The following is a 24,347-nucleotide window of genomic DNA, read 5'->3' on the forward strand; positions in this document are numbered from 1 at the left end:
TTTTCGAAGAGATTTTTCTATGCAACTTGTTTATAAAGGTGTACCATCTGTTGACTGTAATCAGTATGCTACTTACTAGCATTACACACACACTAAACTTAATCCAAAGGGTAATATATCTAGATCTACGAGTGTTTTACTTTTAGTAGATCTAACGACAAAACGTTACATTTTGATTTTGTGTGAAAACGTTGTTGACGTTAAAACTCGCCATTGCCATTGCGTTGGTCATGTTGGTGCATTAATTGTAAAGTCAATGAATGACATTGATGAGACGATTTGACAAGAGGAGACTGAGTGATTTCAATTGAACAACGTAAACAAGAGGGTGAGCAAACATGGTCCCTAACTTGGGCCTAGTATAATTCTAGACCAGAAAGTTGAGTAGTGCGTGCAGTGCTGGTCCGAGACACACTACTCACTAGGAGCATCACTATCCTGGCTGTGTAGTACTAAAAGCTGTGCTTTTGATTCTCAACATTTCAAACACCACTGTACAAAACTCAACTGATTTCACTCAAAATCGGTACTTTAGTGACAATTGATGACACCTAGACTAGTCTAAATTTAAATAGGCCTAGCAGTAAAATACATTTTTTTCAACTTACTGTCATACTGATGTTAAAAAGAATAATTTAAAAATTCAAATTGTAAGTCTTGTGTCAAACTTTGCTTAGGCCTACAGCCGCATCAACATGATTGTGTACAGTCTATGCGATATTGTGTGGTGTGTGTATTTGTGTATAGACTTCTAGGTCCCTGCCTCACAGCATGTAAAGTATTAGACCGAATTTTTCGTCTCTTTCGTTCGTTAGCCTCTTATTGTGGTAGGGTCGGCCGGCTCTCTCTTTAGAGACGGAAACCGTCTATACACATTCCCTTGATAACGCCACGGCCATTTCAGGTCGTAGCGTTTTGCCCCCAAAATCCCCCAAAATGTCATTTTACCTCATGCATTGATTATTTAAAATTAGGAGAAGGTTATACTACATCGGTTCCACTTACCAACTTGACTGAAATAATCCGTTTAATATAAACGATATCCTCTTTAACGCAGACAAATTGCGTCCTAAAAAATAAGGTTCACTGTATACTAATTTTATGGGTTGTCCCACTTGTCCGTCTTCCTGAGGATTTATCGCTTATAATGATCACACACTCGATTTTGTGTGCTAAAATCCTTCCCATATTTAGATTTAGATTGCAATTGCATGCATCCATTGCAGTCTATACCTAGATCTAGATCTACATTGCGTGCTCATGCAAAATTGGTCAAATGGTTTTATTACCAAATCAAGATTCAAACCTTTATTGCTCGTGATCCTAAAGGTGATACTCAATAAATGAGATGTCATATGAAAGCAGGTTTTTCTCCATATTTCCAAAGGGGGGTCATCTCGTAGTTCTAAAAATATCTTGTTCAAAACAGCGAATTAAACATTGTTTGCATCCTAGCTCCGAGAATATGCCACTTTTGAAAAATGACACCCGAGCGATAAGTAGTCCCAGTCGTAAGGAATATAACTCTGCGTGTACATCTTTTTTGTTTGATTCTGACAAAAATTGAATGAATATTGCCTAGATTTTGGGGGGCTGTATCTTTTGATAAAAAACATTGGTGAGTTCGTTTGCGAAATCCGTTTTTTGCATCGTCATAGCGCGGATCGGAATTATGAACGTCTGCGAAAATGCGGACGATCCTTATTTTTACTGACGCATCTTCTCGGACCAGCGCCGCCCTACTGTAGACTAGTCACTAGATTTATTATAATAATTTTATATTGAGAGTGGGGGGGGGGGGGGGGCGCTGGTCCGAGAATGAGGATTGTCCACTTAAATGAGGTTATCCTCGTAAACGCAGATAAATTGCGTCCTTACCAAACAAATTTGGTTATATTCCCAGCGACAAGAAAGTTGCCCACCAAAAAAGAATCCATTCAATAATTGAATTTAGGGGCACTCTCCAACAACAGGAACAGGACCCTGTTATCTTTAGAGGCCCACTGCACTACTTGTAGCTACTTGTGCCCTCTATATAACAAACAATGCCTAATCGGTGACCATTGGTCCCCCATGATCCTCTTTTTCTTATGTTAACTGAGAGCTGAGTTGATGAGATAACCACATATTCAGTGACCTTGCAGGGCAGTCTAATCCCTCCTGTAAACTACGGCAGATAAGCTTTAAAACTTTAAGCAGCTACCCACAGCCCTCCAATCTGGTGCACGGCAGTGACGGCACAGCTTCCTGGATTCATTCACTAGGTCTATGAATAAAAAGTTGTAAAAAAACATTTTTCTGCATAAATTACAGAAACTGAAATTAAATGATGTTTGCATCTTTTCTTTTCTTTTATCTTATGCCTCTAGATCTTATTCTAAAGCAGTAGCAGAAAACAACACCAGTCTAGAGGAACAGAGAAAAGACAATGTTTGGTGGGGGAAATAAAACCCCCTTTGGGGGGACGTCATCCTTTGGGACAGGTAAGTTCATATTTACTTTTGTACTCCACTCTTTTTTTGTCAGGATAAGTAATTCAGTTTAGTGTACACTCAGATACTATTGGCAGTAATAGAAAGTGGACACTGTTTCTGACAAAGATTTTCAAATAAATAGTGATTATAAACCTACCTTTCATATATATCAAAATTAACAGAAATCAACCCTCTTTAAAGGCTAAGTCCACTCCAAAAATAACTTGCTTTCTGTTCAATAGTTTGTGACGTCATTGCCTCACTATCATGCGTCCCAGAAAAACAAAACCGTTTGTCAATGTTTTATCACAACTTAATCACAATTATAATTAATAAATGACCCATATTTGTAAAGCTTAGATCCTCCGCTTTCATGTGATGCAACTCATATGATACATATTTCATGCATGAGTGATTACAAACAATTTGAAGACCTTTGGTTGGCGGTATCTGAATTTCAAAGAGGAAATCAGATTTCTAGAAAGTTCAATTTCTGCCCTTTCATATGACACCTCAATCAGAAAAAATGAGATAGGAATGAGAGAGTTCTGTTTGTTTAAAATAAAGCTTGCACTTCCATAATTTGATAAAACGAAATCGTTTTCACTGACTGCCTGCCGTAGCAACAAACAGAGTTGACAGAAGACTTAACTCCATTTCGTTGACCTCAAGCCATGCACAAAGAAGACGAAAGAGTTGATGCAAGGCTGATCATCATTTTTCTGGGACGCATTGTTTGCTTTACATATTTTTATCCCATTAATTTCCCTTTTTCATACCCAAGAACTTGATTTCCCCTTGCCATTGCCCAGGTTACATGTATATAATTTGTATCATTTCATGCATGACATTTCACAATCTTTTATGAACTTTGAAAAAATTGATAATCTTTTCGGAATACTGTACAGTGCGTCAGCCATGCACAAAGAAAATGAAAGACGTGATGCATGCATGGCTGATCGTCAACGAAACGAAGTTAGGCACTCAATAGTGTCTGACAGTGAAGTCCTAGAATACTAAACATGTTTCCATGAATAATTTGAATAATAGGACACAGCTACATGTAACGTTTAAAGTAGATATTCATTGATTTAAAAAACTAAACTTTATTTTCATTATTGCAAAGTTGAAACTTTGATTCGACAAGGTTATCAAAATTCAATGCTTGGTAACATTCGAAGTAATGATTATTATAAATTACAAAACGCTTAAATACAGCCCCGGGCATAGCACCTGAAGAGCTCTCCGAACGCTGCTGAGATGTGTGAGATCACAGTATGGACATGATTTGCACAAGCAGACGATGTCCTATGACATCTCACACATTTTCAATGCCTGTTTTTCATCTTCTCTTGAGTTCTTTCTCTTTCTTCACTACCGTCAGGCTAAATGTATAATCTATTGCCTCACTCTAAACCCGCGCATGTTTTTATTTTGATGACAAATGCAGCGATACAAAAATAAAGGAATCTGTCGCTTGTAAACAAAATAAGATGCCATTGTATATTCAGCTGCACACACCGCGGTTTGTTAGGCGGTTCAAGAGGGAACAAATGCCGTCCTCAATATCATTCCGGGGGTCTTTCAATTTGAAAGTCTAGCTTCTTTGATTGTTAATTAACCCCCATCCTGTGTATTTACAAGCAAAAGATTTTAGTTATCAGAATCGGGTCGTATCCCCTTTTGAATGGTTTGACATGCCATTACATTTATATACACTTAACTCATTATAATTTGACAAATAATAGCTTTGCAATTATGTTCATTCTTTATGGGATGTCATCCGCTTGGGCAGCATTGGTCCATATAGTGACGTCATTAAAACATCGTTATTTTTTCCGGCGAATCTCTCGTATATCCCAGCTGCTATGGAGGTGGTTGTATTTGTATTTCTATAAATCACCCGATATGTAGTTGACCTCAAACTTGTACGATGGCCATCTGTTAGCTTACCAGTTTCTAGTGATACATTTGTGACATATTTGTGATATTTTTTGAATTTCACCTTTAGATATCACAGATAGGACATACATGACATATTCATAACTCCTGCAAAGTTCTACAGAGTTCTACAGAATTTGATGTTGGGATAGTTGAGTTTTGTTGCAGAGGGCGCTATTCAAAATATTTTTTTGTGAGATAATGAAAAACTAAGTTTCAAATTTGAAAGAATATACAATTTACATGTTAATGACAAAATCGTCTTTGATTGATCAAAATTAGTTTAGAAATGGCTGAAATCTCCTTAAATATTATGATTTCTAATATTTTGTGGAGCCCTACAAATATTCAGTAATTTGGAACCAGCCATTGAAAAACAAGATAGCACCTTTATTTTTATTTCAGCTAATGCCAATATTGGCCATTTGTTGGCTTTTTTGTGTTGGTTATAATACGAGCAGCCAGCCGGCCTGTGTATTGTTATTATATATTAATTAACAGTCACCATATTTTTGAAAGTGGAGCTGAATTGGTATGATCGTATTTAATTTAAATTTCACACATTTTGGGGTCTAAAATCACCTTCATAGCAATTTTAGGTTCTAAAAGGGCACTAAATATGTTATAAATTAGAATAAGAGCAATAACCATGCACTTTGAAGGTATTTGTAGTCTTTAACAAGAACTAACTATCCCTTTAAGCATGCCGACTCTAAAAAGTTGAATCTTGACTCCCGTTCAAAAAAGTTAGTGTGGAGCCCTGCACTTGAATTTTGACATAAAAGTATGAGAAAGTTTTCATAATTTTCTTTGCTTTATATATGTGCTTTGAAAACTGAAAATCATGAATAACATTTTTCATTTTTATTGTTGATGTACAAAGAAATTTCATGTAAATACATGTATAGTAACCATGGCTACATCATGAAATATTTTTAGCCTTTAGTAGTGGGTGTCTTCCTCACACTATTATTGATTGATTTCTGTTGCTCTTAAAAGCCAGCTCTTTGACTGGGTAGACTTCTCCTTTAAACATTATTCTGTACATGTTTGTCAAGAACGACCATCTATAGGCATGTTACAACTCTAACCTTCAAATATACAGAAAGGCTTTATTTAGAAAAAAAACAACATTGCATTTACACATACACACATGTATGTAATTATGTACACTCTGATGGCAGCATAATGTTTTTTCTCTTGTCAAAATATGAAATTTCCGTCATTTCTACCACTTTCCTGCTTGTCATCAAATCTTTCCCAAAATGTACCGGTTTGATGATTGAAAACATGCATCCATGTGTGAGTCACATTGATGAGTGTCATTGGAAATTTCCTGCACTTCAAGTTGGGCGAGGAAGGGGTCTTTGACATCAGGTGGACTGGGACGTCTTCAAATTGATACGGTAGTTTGATTTTTGGAGTCATTTGATGATTTATGAAGATTACATGAAAATTTAATGTTTCCTGCTAGTTGCCATTTTTGCTGCTTGCAAGTCCTTTGTTCTGTACTAGATGCTTAGCAGTTTTGTAAATGTATAAGAAACTCTTTTAGCTTACAGTTAAAACCCATTTATGTTTTGAACATTTATTTAATGTTTGCATGTTCCATTAGCTATAATACGAAATCACTGCGCATGCACAAGTGCACGTGCACAGATAGCAGATCACGTGCTGGGTTGCTGGAACAGGAGTACAAAACTACAAGCATGGGTATACAAAATGGGGAATGTTTGGGGGTCAATTGTTTTGCTGACAAACTTTGTGTCATAGCTCTTCAAATGTGTTTACAACTCAGTAATAGTTCTAGGATTTATTTTGGAATATTTTCTCAAGCAAGTTTTAATAACTGTCTGTTTGCCGTCATTTTGAGGGTGATTTAGTACGATGACCTCCATGGCTTGGGTTATTATTTGGCTGTATATAGGGGCACAATATTGTTTTTAAAAAAAAACATAGGGACTGCGCTGGTTGAGCGAGTGCATCAAACACATGGTTTGCCGGCATTTAAACGATGATGACTTATTTATCTGATGATGGCCGTTCATGCGGCACTAGATGGCGCTGTTACACATACACAGAAACCTGAATGCCCTTTATGCAATGATTTGGCACTGAAATGCTCACATTATTGACATGGCATGCCCCTAACCATCCTATATGTTTAATGAGTCTGAAAATTGGATAATAATACAGTTATAATAATAATAGAGAATATGAATTACATGTAAGCGCATAATGAATTGAAATGTGTGGGAGTGTAACATGAGAAACACCAGGAACATGGGGTCCATACATGTACCGTAGTTAATAATTTGAGGGCAAATGCACACTAGATCCATGTGAGTGCCAAGCCCTGGCAATTGTGCATGTGTTAGACTTCTAAAAGTAAACTTAAAGGGAAAGTTGAGTTCTGTTGCAGAGGGTGCTACACAAAATAATTTTTTTATGAGATAATGAAAAACTGAGTGTCAAATTTGAAAGAACATAATATTTAAATGACAAAATCATCTTTGTTTGATCAAAATCGGTTCAGAGACGGCTGAAATATAACAATTTCTAATACTTGTGTACCACTACAAATATTAGATATTTTGAAAAATTTGAAATAACCGTTGAAGAAAAACGAAATAACGCCTGTTACGTCGTATTTCAGCCAATGCAGATATTGACTTTTTTGTTGGCATTTTCGTGTTGCTTATATTACCACAATTAGCCGGTTCATGTATTGTTATTTTTGATTAAATAATTAATTAACTGTCATCGTGTTTTTTTTTAAAGTGGAGCTGAATTTATATGATTGTATTGGCTAAATTTCACACATTTTGGGGTCTAAAATTACCTTCATAGCAATTTTAGGTTCTAAAAGGGCACTATAAATGTCAAAGATAAGAATAAGAGCAATAACCATGCACTTTGAAGGCATTTGCGGTCTGAAAACAGAACTCAACTTTCCCTTTAAATCTTGCACACCTACTGTACTTGTGTATGAAAACAAAATAGTTTGCCTTGAGCTGATAGCAATTGTCTACAATTAATAGCTCCTTTCTCTTCACACACACACACACACACAAAAAGAAGAAGGTATATTATAATTATTCTTAGGAAAACATGTATGGCACCCACCCCACCCCTCCCCCCCACCCTCAGATGGGCACATGGAGAGGAATCTGTCTCCCCAAAGTCTTATTTTCTAAGGTCATTTGTAGCAATAGGGCAGAATTATTAAATGTAAAAGGCAGTACAAGCCCCTTTGTATGCTGGGTATTGAAATAAAAGCCACTGTTAAGGGAATACAATTACCATATTGCTTTAATTTGATATATACTGTATATATATATATACATATATATATATATATATATATATATATATATAGTACTACATGTGGATAGATATTACTGGGGGCTTGGAATGAAGTTGATCCTAATATAAAGGGCCCCTCCCCCCCCCCCCCCAAAAAAAAAACCCATTGGCGAATAAAGAATGTTCCCAAGTAAAGTTTGCACAGGCCATTCCAGCAAGTTGTTATTTTTCTGTTTTTTTGTTTTTTGTTTATCACATTAGTAGTTTTTGTAATTTCTCTTTGCCATCAGCTGATTGTACTCTCCTGTTGGTTTTTTTTTGGCCCAGTCATCCCTATTTCAATAAAAGAAACTGTATCACCACCTTTCCTTTAATGTACTGAATTTGTATACAATCAATCTTTTGACCTTCTGGATAATGATGTGTAAATTCAATATAGTGGATTCACAATACATAGCGCCATCTAGCGACACCAGTTTTTAGTCCATTTCATGTGCTGCAGTCGACAAAAATGTCAAATTTTCAATCAGACTCTGTTGATTTGTGGTTCTGACATCCAAATTCAATATAAATGTGAACTCTTCGGACCACTTTGGTCATTTTGATCAGTGACTAGCTTTGTGCTGCGCTGCCCTGGTTATAAGATTTTGAATCGCGAGTTGAAAAATTAGCCTTTCACGGCTTACCAGTGGGGTTGCTGAATACGCTGAATCCACTCTCTTGACTTTTTTCTATTTTTAGACATCTAATTTTATTTAATAAACTTATCTTCCATTCCACGCTGTAGTAGCTTTATACCTCATGAACCCTCATTCTTTCTGTACAATTGTATATTCTATGTTTGTGCGCACTTTACATCTACGTCTTTCACAGAAATATTGAACATTGTGACGCAAGATATGTTCCTCTATCCTAATCCCCCCTCTCCTCCCCAAGGATAAACAGAGAGAAAAGAAAGAGAAGGTACATTGTGGATAGGATGTCAGGGCAAAACATTGCCAAGATCATTGACGGAAGTGCCATGACATTTTTCACTGGCTGGGTAGCACACTCATGGGACCAGCGGTGAGAGGCAAATGTTAACTGAGAAGTCACCTCGAATTAGTTGCGTAATTATAACCTGTGCTGTTACGGTGTAGGGGTAACGTGGGGGTAGTGTGGGGGTATCCCCCTGGGGCCCTTGATTCAGCTGTAGGTCGTAGGCAGACAGCTAGGGCTTATCTCTGTGGATTCATTTCGGGCCGGGATTCAGTGCAGAGTGCAAGGGAAGTCCCCTCTTTCTCTTGCTACCTTTCTTCGGGGATTGTCTGCCTCAACATCAGTGAAGTAATCAGCCAGAGCCAGAGCTGGATCAGGATTTTTGTTGTTCTTGCCTCCCGCTTCAAGGGAACCTACTCCTGTCTCTGTTAATGAGAGGAAGGAATTGTATCAAAATCATATTATGATAGCCCTCCAACTCTATCGCTGCCTTAGGGATCCTGACGCTGTGTTTTTGCTGAAATGCCAAGTTATTTGTAATTGTGAGGCTTTGCTCTGTGCAGAGTTTTTGAAGGAGAGCATTGCCCTCTACTGATGAAGGATTTTATTTTGATAACAAGTATAATGTTTATGAGGATAATGAATTAATGACTTCTGCAAATGAGAAGCATCACTGCTTGTGCCTACAGCGATAGGAAACTACAGGAAGTGACTGGCTATTAAACTCTTGTGGTAGGTGAGCGAGTAGAAAGGGGCACCATGCTGAACCCTCTCTCCCAAGAAGCCTCTGAGCTTTACCTTGATGGCTTAATGGGGGGAATCCCCAAACATCTTTCTGACCTAGGGCTTTATTTCTATCCTCCAGGGAACACCAGCTTCGGCGCGGCCACACCCGCTGCGGGTGGCTTTGGCACCCCCAATGCCTTTGGGCAGAGCACGCCTGCAGGAGGATTGTTTGGAGCTAACCCGAGTACATCTACTGCTGGCGGACTGTTTAGCGGAGGAACCACTTCATTTGGACAGCCAAGCAGCACAGGTAGGCTTTATCTACATGTTTATGTAATGAATTGGTTTAAAATGCATTGATGATAATAGTATTAATCTGTATTAATATGATACCATTGCCTCGCTACAGGAGTAGTAATTTACAAACAAAGGTATTTGAATAGCAGGGAAAAATTTCACAAGAGAAGCGAGCAGCTTTGCTCTACAATTGTCAGAACTCTGGTAAACTGAAAGGGATTTATAATAAATTAAAATAAAATGAAAATGAAAGAAATTTTACATTAAGAGTGTACTATTTACTATTACTAAGCAGATATCTTCCTCTCACTCTCACCTCCAGAAGAGCTCGCATTGGGATTTTTTTTGTTTAACTTTCCTCCTCCCCCTTTTTTATTTTTTTTACTTTTATGGTAGTTGGATGGTACCGTAAATTTGTTTATTGAGGGGTTTGTTGAAGAAAGAAAATTTACACACCTGTTATTTTTTGCAAGGACATTTGCATGTGAAGTACAATAGATGGTATTTTGTTCTCAAATAAAGGTGTTTTTCATACAGCTGACTTGGTGTGAAGCATTGTGAACTGATACAAAAAATACAGAATGCTATTTACATGTATGATTATCAGAAATAGGAGGAGGGCTCTCTTGAAAGAAAAAAATAAGGGGAAATCGACTTTTTTTATAAAATTGGCTTAAATAATGGCAGAAATGAGATAAACATGTCTGTGAAAGTTTGAGGGAAAACCATTGTTGTGATTACTCAAACATGTGTTCAATTTTGTATTAAGAAATTTCATAAAATTCCACCCCAATATTTTATTACACTTGTGCCCTAGTGATACTAAGTATACTGTTAATTAACAAAATTATTTATCCAAGACCTTTTTAATGAATTAATGGTAGAGGTGCTTGCAGTAGTAATCACAGAGGTGCAAATAGGAGAAGAATCAGGGGGGGGGGAAATTATATCCAGTGATTTATCTCTTGAGGCCAAAATGGACTTTCCCTCTAATGAAAATGAAAGTATGGTATGAACAACTACAATTTATACAACATATCATATGTATGTTAGGATTTGAAATTAATTTGATGACGATTTTATGGGTACAATTTTGTTAATATTCTACATTTATGCTTACTGCCTTGTTTTTCTTTGCTTCAATCTTTGTCAAAGATGTCATTTAATGTCAGGGAAGTTGATGAGCTAAATCTCATTGCTTCTGTCTCTGTCACACTTCCATTCAAGGGATAAACCAATTTCTATGGAGCAATAAAAGAGAAGGGGGAAAAGTTAAGGCTTCCCCTCTAGACTCCAAGAGTTTTAATATGCAGCAAAGAAAAAGTGATGATTCACAAGAATCGTTGCCATTAAACATCTAATTGCATAATTCATGCTTCTAACTCAATTACTCAGTGGCCATAATCCTCATGTGCCAATCGGTCTCAAACCGTAATTTGATTATTGTGGTATTGGAACAAATTTGATATGCGGGAAGTGCAAAGTCATGAAGAAAATTCATTTCATGTGATTTCAAGAGTGAGTTGCGGTAGAAATGTACACCTGTCATATTCATTTGTTTATATTTTAAAGGCTTCACATTATGTGGCATAGCCCCGGGGGGGGGGGGGGGGGGGGACCTGGCAAATGGAAAGAAGAGAGAGAGAGGGGATAGAAAGATAAACTGAGAGAGGAAAAGAGAAAGGGGAGAGAGAGAGAGAGAGAGAGAGAGAGAACTAGAAATAGAATACACTAGATGACACAGTCCCCATCCACACCCTCATTCTTTTCTTCTTCATTCTAGTACTGTTTAAGACCCATGAGGGTCTCACTCCTAGCCTTAGGTTGAAGGGTCATTTTAAGGACATTTTCTAAAGAAAGGAGATCATGTTTTCCCTTGATGGAGTAACTGTTCAAATAGATAAGTTCTTGTAGAAAAGGTTTTGAAGGGTAAAATGCCCCTACATCCCTTTTAAACTTGAGATTGGATGAAGAAAGCAGTTTTTTGTCTACAAGCACAAACTGTTGATTTGATTCCATCCTTGAGCTGACCCTAGCTATGTCAATCTCTGGCTGTGTCAGTCATGAGCGACTATTACACAGAGCCTACGTGATGCAGTAGATCATGCAGTCAATACAGTCTAACAGTTCAGACACTCTGTTCAAATACACACTACAACTAGCTAGGATTTGTGTCTGCAAACTAGTGTTTACCTGTGTAAAGGTTCATGTTGTTATTCAACGAAAGAAAGAAAAAAATGTTCCAGTGTTTATGCACCCTGAATAGAGAGACGGTGTTGATGATGTTCGGTGAAAGAGTGGTGATGTTGTGTGACGTGTGGGACTGTCCCTAGTGGCTTCTCTGGATTGAAGGGTTTCACTAGACACTGTATCAGGTATCCCCTTCTAAGAACTCATGCCCTGGCTCCAACAGACAAACCACAGGCATGTTTGAAGTGCAGGAGGGAGAGAGAGAGAGAGAGAGAGAGAGGGGAGAGAGAGAGAGAGAGAGAGAGAGAGAGAGGCAGAGACACACAGAGAGAGAGAGAGAGAGAGAGAGAGAGAGAGAGGCGGACAGACTGACTCTAAGAAAAGATAAAGGATTAGGGAGTGGGCGAGGAAGATGGAGGATGAGAGGGAGGATGATAGAGGATATGAGCGAGAAAATGAGAGAGGATATGAGAGAGAGGATGTGAGGAAAGAGGAAGAAAGATATAGAAAAACAGAGACCATGCAAAAAACAAAAATTGCTGCCTTATTGTGATGTAAGACGTTTGATGATAAATCTTAAGGTTTGAAATATTAGCATTAACCCTTTTTTCATACATTTCTTAATCAGGTTTCAGCTTTGGGAATAAAACCCCTGGTGCATCCGGTAGTCTTTTTGGTGCTACCAGTACCAGCACAGGAGGGGGGTTGTTCCCCACGCCTTCTGCCTCGACATCCTTTGGGGGTACTACAGCCTTTGGTGCAGGAGGGGGCAACAAACCCTGTAAGTACAAGCTGAAGAGATGTCTCCCCTTCAGCATTTAGTTGTTTCTTTCCAAATCTGCTTTACAGACTTGAGTATTTTCCTAGGATTTCTGCCAGTTGAAGTACATTATACGGTGTAGTAGTACACGTTTTTTTTTAAAGATGATGAAAAAATGTTACCATGTGCTATTGTTAAAAAATGAAACAAAGTAATAGTACGACTTTAAGATATGATTATGGCACATCTTTTGTAATGACTGATCTTCATTTGTTAGGATGAGAGTTTGTTGTGGATATTGAAATAATTCCTATTTTGGAAGGTTCTTTATATGTATTATAAAAAAAGAGGAGAATATTAACAAACAAAAAAACAAAAAAACAGCCAGCACTGCAAGGCATGTATATCCTGATAGTTCTATTTGTGTAATGACTGATTCCTTCAGGTGTACAAAATCATATGAATACTTCTTCCTCAGTCCAAATTAGATGAGCTTCACTTTCAAACATAGTCACATCGCAAATCGTACTTGATCCAAAACTGATTCTTCTTCAGGCTTAACAGACGATTGAACTGCTGAACCTCCCATTTTTGGACGGAGACTCGGTTGTCTTGGTTCAATTCCATGGCACCCACACTCATTTCTCTTTCTCTTTCTCTTGCTCTCTCTTTCTCTCCCTCTCTCTTTCACTGCTCTTCTAAAGTGATTAGCGCCCTTGGTGGGTTGATGTGATTAGGAGGTCCTGTGATTCCAGTATCCGTCTGGCATCCTTGAATTAAGTAGGGGGATCCACATTGTCAATCCGCCATTTCTCCTTGGGAAGTGTCCCTCTGGGAGGACTAGACTCAGGTCTGGGGAAAGGCCAAATTAAGAAGGATCAAACTATGTGAAGATATGTGACTGATTGCTCTATGTGCATCATGTCCTTATAATCGGACCTGTTTGCTGTTAGTTGTCTTCTAACTTCTAAACCTTTTTTTGAAGAGTGTGCAAAAGTAAGAGTTAGTAATGATGCAGCTGTATATGTAAATCTTATCCTCTCTCCCTTTCATTCATTTCCACTGACTTCTCTATCTCTCTCCCTGTCTTTCACTCTCACTATTCTATATCTCTCTTCCTCTCTCTCTCTCTCTCTCTTTCTCTCTTTCTCTCTCTCTGTCTCTCTCTGTTCTAACCTTTCCCTCTCCCTCTCCAGTCGCATTGTGCTACTTTATGTTTCTGTATGCACCTTACAAAGTAATTTTCTATGCCAGGTATTCTGTAATTGAGTTAAATACTAGCACACTTATGTGCCAAGCAGTTATAACATTCATCTTTACAAATTGGTAATTTACAAATAAAAGAACAAAATCTTTTGACTTTCAAAAGCTAGCATTAAATTTGTATGATTTCCTTTGCTTTTCATACACAGTGTTTGGCACAAGCACCTCCAGCACAAGTCTATTTGGTCAGCCAGCAACGTCCACCACCCCCTTTGGTCAGACAGCAACCCAACCTTCAGGGGGGCTCTTTGGAGCGACAACAGGGGCTGGGCTGTTCGGCGCTACCCAACAACAAAATGGCACCACCATCAAGTTTACTGTAAGTATATTTTGAATGCACATTGGAAGATTTATGATGGTGATAGATGAAGCAGAACATTTAAATTGTTTCATTACTTTCTTTTCAATTTGGAATGTTTTGCCTTCTTCACCACCACTAAACTCATCCTTCATTCTTCTCTCACACTCTCCGTTCCTTTCTCCCGGCTTTTCTACCCCACTCTCTGTTTCCTCTTCATGATAAGAACTACAAGAAAGCCAAAACGTCCAGCACATCGTTACATACATGTATTTCCTCTTTTCCTCTCTCTTGGAATTGGGCTTCTCCCCCACTGTTGGCTCTGCAACAAAGTCGTGCTTCATCTCATCTGGCAGTAGCCACAATAGACCCCCCCCCCCCCCCCATCTTCCCCCGCCCATTACAATGTTTCCAACATATATGGTCCGGCATCTGTCATCTCAGATGTAACCGACTCTCTCCATGTTTATCATCGACACAAAGTGAACATTATAAACCTGACTCATGACCTGATCTCAATACAGATATCAGATTATCAGAAGCTTCAGCCTGGGATCCAAATCCAGCTGGGAATACACAAAACCCTTCCAAAATACAAAATGATTTTTTTTTTTCTGTAGATGATGAAATATTGTGAAAGGAGAGCTTATTTCCCCATGCTTCTGTAGATTGATATGTATAGATGATTTGGATATCATCAGTTTTGACATTTGAGGGATTGGTGCAAGATGGTGTTAATATACAACCATGACATTCTGAGAGAAATGTATCGAAACTGGAAGTTTTCATAACAAAAGACAACGGAGGGTTATAGATATTTTTGTGGGAGGGGGGGGGGGTTGCTTCTGTCAATAGTTCATCTTATTGCTTCAAGTTGAGGATGAAATTTGTGTAGGCTGTATGATTGTGGGTAAAGATCATCAAAATATAAATTATATTTCATAAATTACAGAGGTCAGGTTTACCATTTGATAGCATCAACCCTATAGTGGTTGAGGTAAAGCGGAGTAGCCCCTAATGGCTCAGTTGCTATCAAGTATACAGCGGTGTGTAACATTATGAAAAACAATCATGGCAAGTTTTGTTACCGAACAGAGGAACAATGGAATACATTAATGTTCAATTATGTCCAGACAGCATGTGTGTAGATAGAGACATTTCCCAACAATTGTTGATCAGACATGATTGGAACGTTGGATGAGATAATGTGATTCCTTGTTGCACAGCTACATGGGGTGAGAGGGGGAGAAGAAAGTTAAAAAGAGAAATGGAGAGAGGGAGATAGGGCAAGTTAAGGAAAGAGAGAAGGGAGGGAGTAAAGAGAGAGAAATGGGTAGGGGAGGGGGAGGAGGGGGGGGGGGGGCAAAACAGGGAATACTTTATTAGGATGAGTATACTATAAGGGTAAATTTAGCATGACAATTTTGTGATTTATTGTTAAAATGAGGTTTATGGCAACATGAATTAATTTTCTGTTGATATTTTGTTTGACTACATTACTCTGTGTCTTTCATTATTAGCTACATGTATATCCTTTCTCTTCAGCTGCTGATATACCTATTCTCCACCCAGCATACTTACATGTGCAAAGATAATCCATGCTGACTTAATAATAAATCTGAAAAAGGGCAAATAAAGGGAGGGAATTCTGCAATTCCATCTGTTGAGTTACATTAGCCTCATTCACGTAAGAAATCCATTAAAATGTATGTCTGCTTGCCCTCGCTGTCATGTGACTTGGCATGTAGAGGGGGATCAAAATAAATCCTGTCCTAAAATGGGGCTTTGTTCAGAGTCTAGAAGATCACATTACATGCAGGAAATTGAGTTGAAGTCATTACCAAGGTCGGCTATGGTGTCTCTGAAGGGGAAATTCACATTGAACCCATTGCAGGAAATCACCTAATGGTTGCTGCTTCCTATAATCGCTCAGAAATGAAACAATCAACCCATGCACCCTACCCCTCCTGTCAGTTCAAATTCCTTTGGATTACAGACTTTACAGTGCTCTTCAAAATAGTTTTGATATCAGAGTATCCCATGCACCTGATATTTAATTGATAATTAGATTTCAGGTAATTGAATTTCATGAGAATTCAAAACAAGGCTTGTGTGTTCTATTCAGTGTTATATATTATCCCTTGACAGAAATTATGTCACTGCCTTCATCGTCACTCTACTTGTTGGTAGGCTCTTCCAGATGAAATTTTGGAATCAGTTGTCCCATGACCACTTCCACTTTTTTTATTTAATTGTTTTTATTATTGAGAAAAATACACCCAATTTGATCTAGTAAACTAGACATTTATGTAGACTTAGTGATGATGGCTTCTTTTCCAGTTTGGTTTAGGATGGGGATGTAAAGGAAATGTCTTTCTTTGTTCAGACATTTATACCTACATGTATCATTATTTACATGTGTATAAAGCCCATGTTTGACACACATCCACTTCCTTCCGGTATCAGTTCCATTGGTCTTTTTCAGTTGCCTTCAGCAAGTGCAATTACTGTAACAATATCCTGATTCCATCGCAGGGCATATTGGCATGGAGGCAAAACACACACACATAAATATTTTCTGAAAACCTTAAATTTAAATAAAAATATGAAGCAATACTACTTTCAAAATGTCCATAAATGCTTCAGTCTACCTTCTAATGAAGCGAGAACCCTGCTTTTAGCAATATCCAAATTTTCTTAACTGTCTAATTTTGGTGAAAAATATGAAAGGCTTTTATATATTTTCTGTGCGCATGTGTCCCTCTGTTTAAACTTTGAACTGATGAGGGTCTGGAGTTCATAGACTAAGAGGGAAGCCAAGAACCAACTGGGAGGTGAACATTGAAAGACATGGAGTGGAATGCTGTTGCAAGAGTGAATGGCAGAGAAAAGAGATGTGTGGAGGAAATGTGGCCATCAACCTCCAAGTTGTGAGAAGATACCATGATATATAGACACAAAAAAACATTAAGGGCCCCTGTTACGGTTAAAGTGACTCGGTAACATTGCCTCAGATTCTGCAATATAATCCTGGATGTAGCTCATGCTGCAATCATAATTATAAACCTTTAGGTCAGTCAAGAATCTGATGGCTTTTACAAGCCAGTCGCCTGTCTGATTATCAAGATATTTATGATTGGAAATCTAAATTTCATTTTTTGTTTTTGGAACAGTTTTTATAACACGACAGTCTATTGGGGAAAATGAGTATGGTAAAACTTTTTTACTTTTTTGAGGAACTTCTTGATCATTTTGAAGCGCATTTTTTTTTTGTAGGGCTTCAATATAACACCATATCACAGACACTGATGACACATAAGGCCATGCATCTCGGATTTAACATTGTTAAACGATGCCTTTAAGCCATGTCTGTCTATTGAACGCATTATTCTCTTTCCTCTGTTCCTCACAGCCTACCACAGGGTCAGACACAATGGTCAAGAATGGAGCATCCACCAACGTCAACACCAAGCACCAGGTCATCACGGCTATGAAAGAATACACAAATAAATCATTTGAGGTAATGCTCATCAATATTAATCACATCAATCAATATTAATTATATTTTTGTAACACCTGACACACTGAGAATGTGTGTGGCTCTAGCAGGTACCAATTACACACCTAGATTATAAGGAGAGAAGTGTTGATAAAACACCTTGTCCACCTTGTCTAAGTATGCATGTTCCTAGGAAAGGTTTAAACTCCCAACCATTTCATTTAAAGTCAATGTCACACAATTTTAAATTCATGCAAGTATAAGAAGCCTGCTCAAGTAAAACTACAGACAGACTTTACTAGGAGGTGGTCTATATAAATTGTACAGGTTTCCTTTAGTATACATGTAGGTTTCAGTGAGGAACATTTTCCAAGGGAAAGAAAACCAGTATGTAGATAGAGGAAGTCTTTCTAAACATACTTTTCATGCACAAATTACAAATCTCCTATTCATACCCAGATGACGTATGTCCGGATGGGTTGTGTATCTTGACATTTGATTTAAAACAGCAATTTGAAGAAGTTTACAAGCAGTATTTCATAAAATTTCTAAGACTTATGTTGGACAATATTGATAAATATTCATGATGGTTAGTGCTATTTGATGAATGTTTTCTGTTCTGGAATCTGGAAGTGAAAGAGAAGTCTTTTTATCGTCCCTATTTTCACGAAGTGACGGTAGTGAGGAATATCACATACAATTTGCTTGACGATTGTCCTCACTACCGTCACTTCATGAAAATAGGGACGCATACATGCCAACTGTTCAGATTAAAGAGGAACATTCCTCTTTTTGGGAGAAGATAATTATCATTTTAATGCAGGTGTTCCTCTTGTATGTATGGGGACGATATGTGTTAAGTGTCCAGACACCCAACTCCCCATCATATAATCTAATTTTCTTATCGCAGGAATTGCGAACAGAGGACTACTTGGCCAATCGGAAAGGTGGAACCTCTGGCGGCGGGTTGCTAGGGGCAACAGGAATGACCCAACCAGACAACAAAACAACTGGTCTCTTTGGGCAACCTGCATCCACAGCCAGCAGTGCATTCAACTTTGGTCAAAACAAGAGCACATTTGGAAGCAGTAAGTACAATTCTTGTGTTCTGCTCCATTGTTTAGGCAGTGTCGGCTACCATAATTAACGTTGTATTAACCACACTTTTTTGCCGCCAAAAAAAATTCAAAGTCGGGGGTGCGTCTTATACACAGGTACAGGCAATGTCTCCCAGCTCAGTAATCGGTGTGTTGACTCACCACTCGGAAACTAGAACAACACTCAAATTTGTCTGTCATCTTGGTTTGAAAGTAATCTTTCTGATAGATCTCAATATGTAGTTTATAATAATAATTCCTCCAATTTTTCTTCTACGATATTACACACGGCTGACCACAAGGTTCTATCCTAGGTCCTCTACTGCTTTTTAATTTACATTAATGTTCTTACACATTCAACTGCACCTCGCAGTGAAATGAAAGGCCTTTCCGCGTGGGTTTTTTTTAACACAGACCTGGCTTGCTGCCGACAGTCTGCAAAAAAAAAAAAATCAAGGCGAAAAAGAGGGGTGTGGTTAATACACGAGGGCAGTTTATACAACGTTAATTACAGTATATATAGACAGATTCGAACCCTCACAAGAAGTTACTTGAGCGTGAGCGTTGAAATCGGCAGCCTAGCATAGCCGGGTAATGTTGGAGCGCCTTGAGGACCTTTGCGAGGTCGATACATGCGCTATATAAGAATCCGATATTATTATTATTATCATCCACACTACAAACTTCTCACCAAGTAATACAGCAAAAAAAAAAGTGCTGTATTTTTCACCATTACAGGAATTCCTGTCAAACTGTAATCTACTTGTATTCTTCATTGCAATTTCAATGGGCTTACACTCATAAAAGCATGAAGCTCCAAAGCTGAAATTGTTTAATTTACAAAATAAAATATTAATATAAAATTAAGTATGATATTCACTTGAAATTGACAGGAAACAAGCATGAGATACTTGGAAGATATTCCAAAATTTGTAAGATAGTGTCTGAAGATTGAAAAATAACAATTTATTTAGTAGCTACATGTATAAACAAAATGTTTAATGGTATTCATTGCCATTGTTCTTCTACCATAACAGCTCCCACCTCCTTTGGTACCGGTTCTAGTCTGTTTGGCGGCAACAGCAGTCAGCAACAACAACAACAGCAACAACAGCAGCAACAGCAACAGAGTGGTGGGTTGTTTGGGAACAAACCACTCTTTGGTCAGACTACCACCAGTACAGCAGGGAGTGGTCTCTTTGGCCAATCATCTGGGACAAGTCTGTTCGGTCAGAACCAGACCCAGCAAAAGGTAACCCATTGACATGTACCTGACAGTGGCAGGTCCGGCTCCGTACTACACAACTGCCAAGTTGTATTTTGCATTTTCAGTATTCTTATCTCCCCAAATCAGTATTTTGACCCCCCCCCCAAAAAAAAAAAAAAAAAATCAGAATTTTGTCCGCGTGAAAAAAATATGCATGCATATCGGAAATGTTTGATCACTTATTACATATCCGTCCCACTCGTAAACAATTGTGTTGTACACTAAGCACTGCACAATGGACTTCACACTTTGAACTTAATGCATTTAATTTGCCCTTTCAACAAAAAAAAACCCTTAGAAGTACACATACATCTAGCTAATGTAGCTTATCAAATGGACATTCATTACCGTCATTGACTGGACAATTCCTTCAGTCTTTTCTGCAAATTTTCTGCAAATGTCCTTCATTTCAGTACCAACTGTTCATATAAAGTACATGTATCTCTAATAAACATGTAGCTTTCAAAGTTATAAGCTACTGAAAGTATCTAGGCTCCACATACATGTACCATATTCTGTTCAAGTGGGCAGCATCTTATGCAGTTTTTGTATTGTATGCATTTGTAGCTTTCTTACATTTCTCAAGAAGTCGATCAGAGAAGGTCATTTCATAGCAAGCCTAGCCCATGGCCTGACTGCAGACCTTTTGAGTCAGAAAGTCAGAGATAGTTGGTGTTGCCAAACTGGGTCTGAACTTTGTTGCATTCTTCCTAACCAGTGAGAAGATCCGTTCATAATAATAATAATAATAATCCACTCCAAATTTTATTAAGTTAAACTGAAAATGGAAATTCTTTTTGCCCAATTGATCATGAGCCCGGCAGCCACTGAGCAGCGCCAGATTGACGTTGCTCTATCCCTTATTGTTGAACGTCAAACAAGGTAGCAGCAACTCCCGTCTTTTAATGTCTTTTGGTATGACACGGCCGGGGTTTGAACCCACGACCTCCTGGCTGTGAGACGGACGCTCTACTGACTGAGCCAACACACCGGTTCATCAGTGGCATTGCTATGTGCAAGACTGAGTATTGTTAGCATGACTCTTGACAAGTTTGAGATAGTTCTTGCTGCTAGTTGATTTGTTCTCCATGATGGAGATCTGAGTCCACACCACATCTACTCTCTCATCCAGGATTACTCCATCTAAGGTGTCCACTTGGTATGATGCAAATTCTAACTCAAGAGCATCTCTGTCAATGCCATCCAGCTTGAACCTATTGACAAAATAGTCAACTGTAGAGTAAGTCATGGGTACTCTGTTTGCTGGGTTACCCACCCTTGCATGTTTCATGACATCATCTTGGAGAGGGAACTTTGTAACAATCTTTTCCTCCTCACCGAGCTTTCCACTGCTGAGAAATTCTCTCACTTTTGTCCCCACAATCAGGTCTCCATCTTCCTGCTGATTTTTTGCGACATTTGAAGTCACGCCTGTCTGGCATTTTACCATCCAGCATCATCTCTGGCTGGACAAATCAAAGTTGAAGCTGATGAAGTAATTCCTGAAGAATATCAAGCATCATATGGATTTTTGGCGCTTCTTCTTGAAGTTCCACATTGACACTGTTAAACACACGCAAAAAAAGACAATATAACTTGTTCTTATCTTGCACTAGTTTTTCATAGATGGAGGCTGCTTTAGAAAAGGAATTTCAGACGACATTTGAGAACTTTCATCCAAAGACTTTCTTTTCACAGTAGATTTTGTTCCAGGACGCAGCTGGGAGGTTTCTTTTCCCGATGGGTTTAAAGAAGGCTGCTATCTTTGAAGTATCCAAACTCCCTGCCTCCTGTGACTTGTGCTTTTTGGATTTCATGTGTGCTTGGATGTCAGTCTCTCCTCCGTGGCTCACAGTAAAATCACATTTGCAAACTGTGCATCTCGCACTGTACTGGTCCCTCCTTGACCTAATGATACACTTTCAACGTTGGGCAATTTTCCTCCTTGAATAGTTGTTTGCGTGGTAGAGCTGATTTAGAAGACATTTTGATATTTCCACGACATTAAATGTCAAATCAAACCAAAAAGCAACACTGGCACTGTCCACAGATGCATGAACACGACACGATGCAACAACATCACTAGCACTCGACTCGTAGTGACATCGCATGCACAATTAGTACACACACACACATGTACGCATATTGGCAAGTTGTAGCGCCGATTTCACTTCAGTCCCACACGCAAACGATCGATGCATGAAGCACCGCACACATGCATAGTAAACATACAAATGGATATCTAAAGTCGACACACATCTTTCAGCGCACGGAGTGCGCACCAGCCATGCCCATAGACGAATACACAATTGACACGGCGCACGCACCGCCCGTTGACTTATACACGACTGATATTTTCTTTTCCGTATTTTAACATGAAAAAACGTACGTCCGTATTTTAAGTTGATTTCCGTACGAAATACAGGAAATCCGTACTACTTGGCAGCTCTGGTACTACACTGTACAGAGACCTGGTCACTGTTTCACAAAACAATCTCAAGTCTAAGTTCTGACATCCCATTGTGATGCATGTAATGAAATTAACACACAGTTCAATGTGATGTATATGAACTTCTATATGAAGGTTTTCATTTAAAAAAATGTAATGTATTTTGTCCCCCAAATTTTACTTCTTGACTCTCAAATTTAAGAGCCAGGCACCAAATGCTCATTTTCTACGTACTTTTGAGAAGAGTAGCAAGAATCTACTTGTCACATTTTGTTTTTGTTTTGTTTTGATCGATAGAGTCTATTTGGAGCAACGTCACAAACCCCAGGCACTGGTTTATTTGGTAGCACTCCAGCTGCAGGTACAACTGGCTTTGGGACTGGAGGTTTTGGAACGGGCACTTTTGGACAGCAAAACCAGGTATGTGGTGGTGGGGGTGGTAGTGGTGGGTGGTGGGGGTGGTGGTGGTGGTGTTAACAAAAATATTGATGATGAAATGTGTTGATGATTAAGCTGATAAAAGGGATGATGATGGTGGTGGTGGTGGTGGTGATGATGATGATGATGATGATGATGATGATGATGATGATGATGATGATGATGATGATGATGATGATGATGATGATGATGATGATGATGATGATGATGATGATGATGATGATGATGATGATGATGTGATGATGATGATGGTGATGATGATGATGGTGATTATGATGGTGATGATGATGGTGGTTGTGATGATGATGGTGATGATGATAATGATGATGATGATGATGATGGTGATTATGATGGTGATGATGATGGTGGTTGTGATGATGATGGTGATGATGATGATGATGATGATGGTGATTATGATGGTGATGATGATGGTGGTCGTGATGATGGTGATTATGATGGTGATGATGATGGTGGTTGTGATGATGATGATGATGATGATGATGATGATGGTGATTATGATGGTGATGATGATGGTGGTTGTGATGATGATGATGATGATGATGATGATGGTGGTGATGATGATGATGATGATGATGGTGGTTGTGATGATGATGGTGATGATGATGATGATGATGACGACGATGACGACAACGATGAAGTTAGCCTGGATGACAGAATATGTCCGACAGAAATGTTGGTGATATGACTAATATCTATAAAGGATGTTGAGGGAGGATGAGGATTAAACTAGAAGTGCTAGAAGCAACATCTATTATAAAGATAGAGATTACTGCTGATGATATACAAATAAGAGTTTCTGAAGTGGCTTGATTATGTTATTTATCATAGCAATTTTGATATTGATGATCGATAGATAAACCTGACTATTCCCTTCTACATCATCATTTCCTTTACAAAAGTCCTTATACCACTCTCCCCTCCTGTCTAAATCTCACCAACAGGGTGGCCTATTTGGAAAGTCTGCGCCCAACTTTGGAACCCCAGCCAGCCAGCCAGGACTAAGTCTTGGAACCAATACAGGGACTGTAGGTCTATTTGGAGGTGCCAGCAAGCCAGGACTGACATTAGGAGCTGGAACAGGTACAGGATTCGGTGAGTGGAAACATTCACATCGACCAATCATTCTTCAATCTCATTGTATATTAATAGGAAGGGTCACATATAATATATAGGATTATGATAGTACTAACTGGATTTACACGGCACCTGTACCGTTGGATGTACATGTAAGTGACTGTGTCCTAGTCAATGTAAAAGATGAACATACATGTATGATTTTAGAATTAAAAAATATTAATAAGGAATTTGTGTAAGTACATTGCTTACTTGTAAACTTAACTTCC

The 24,347-nt window shown here is 38.5% G+C and overlaps 1 protein-coding gene across 7 annotated transcripts in view; it reads left to right on the top strand.

Moving 5' to 3' along the window:
• Positions 1-24,347, top strand: part of LOC593572 (nuclear pore complex protein Nup98-Nup96) — a 48,952-nt gene that overhangs the window by 120 nt on the left and 24,485 nt on the right. For 3 of the 7 annotated variants that reach the window (XM_030981070.1, XM_030981073.1, XM_030981074.1), the window contains exons 2-10: positions 2,370-2,483; positions 9,565-9,735; positions 12,541-12,693; positions 14,085-14,254; positions 17,646-17,753; positions 18,643-18,820; positions 19,867-20,081; positions 22,843-22,965; positions 23,946-24,096. In XM_030981070.1, coding sequence (XP_030836930.1) covers positions 2,429-2,483; positions 9,565-9,735; positions 12,541-12,693; positions 14,085-14,254; positions 17,646-17,753; positions 18,643-18,820; positions 19,867-20,081; positions 22,843-22,965; positions 23,946-24,096 — 1,324 coding nt within the window. In that variant the 5' untranslated portion in view covers positions 2,370-2,428. Of the gene's footprint in view, positions 1-3; positions 111-190; positions 329-2,369; positions 2,484-9,564; positions 9,736-12,540; positions 12,694-14,084; positions 14,255-17,645; positions 17,754-18,642; positions 18,821-19,866; positions 20,082-22,842; positions 22,966-23,945; positions 24,097-24,347 lie in introns of those variants that run through there. The other 4 variants (XM_030981075.1, XM_030981076.1, XM_030981072.1 and 1 more) reach the window with 3 other exon arrangements.

Source organism: Strongylocentrotus purpuratus, unplaced genomic scaffold (genome assembly GCF_000002235.5).
Source record: "Strongylocentrotus purpuratus isolate Spur 01 unplaced genomic scaffold, Spur_5.0 spur5_scaffold_11, whole genome shotgun sequence".
In the NCBI taxonomy this organism is placed as follows: Eukaryota; Metazoa; Echinodermata; class Echinoidea; order Camarodonta; family Strongylocentrotidae; genus Strongylocentrotus; species Strongylocentrotus purpuratus.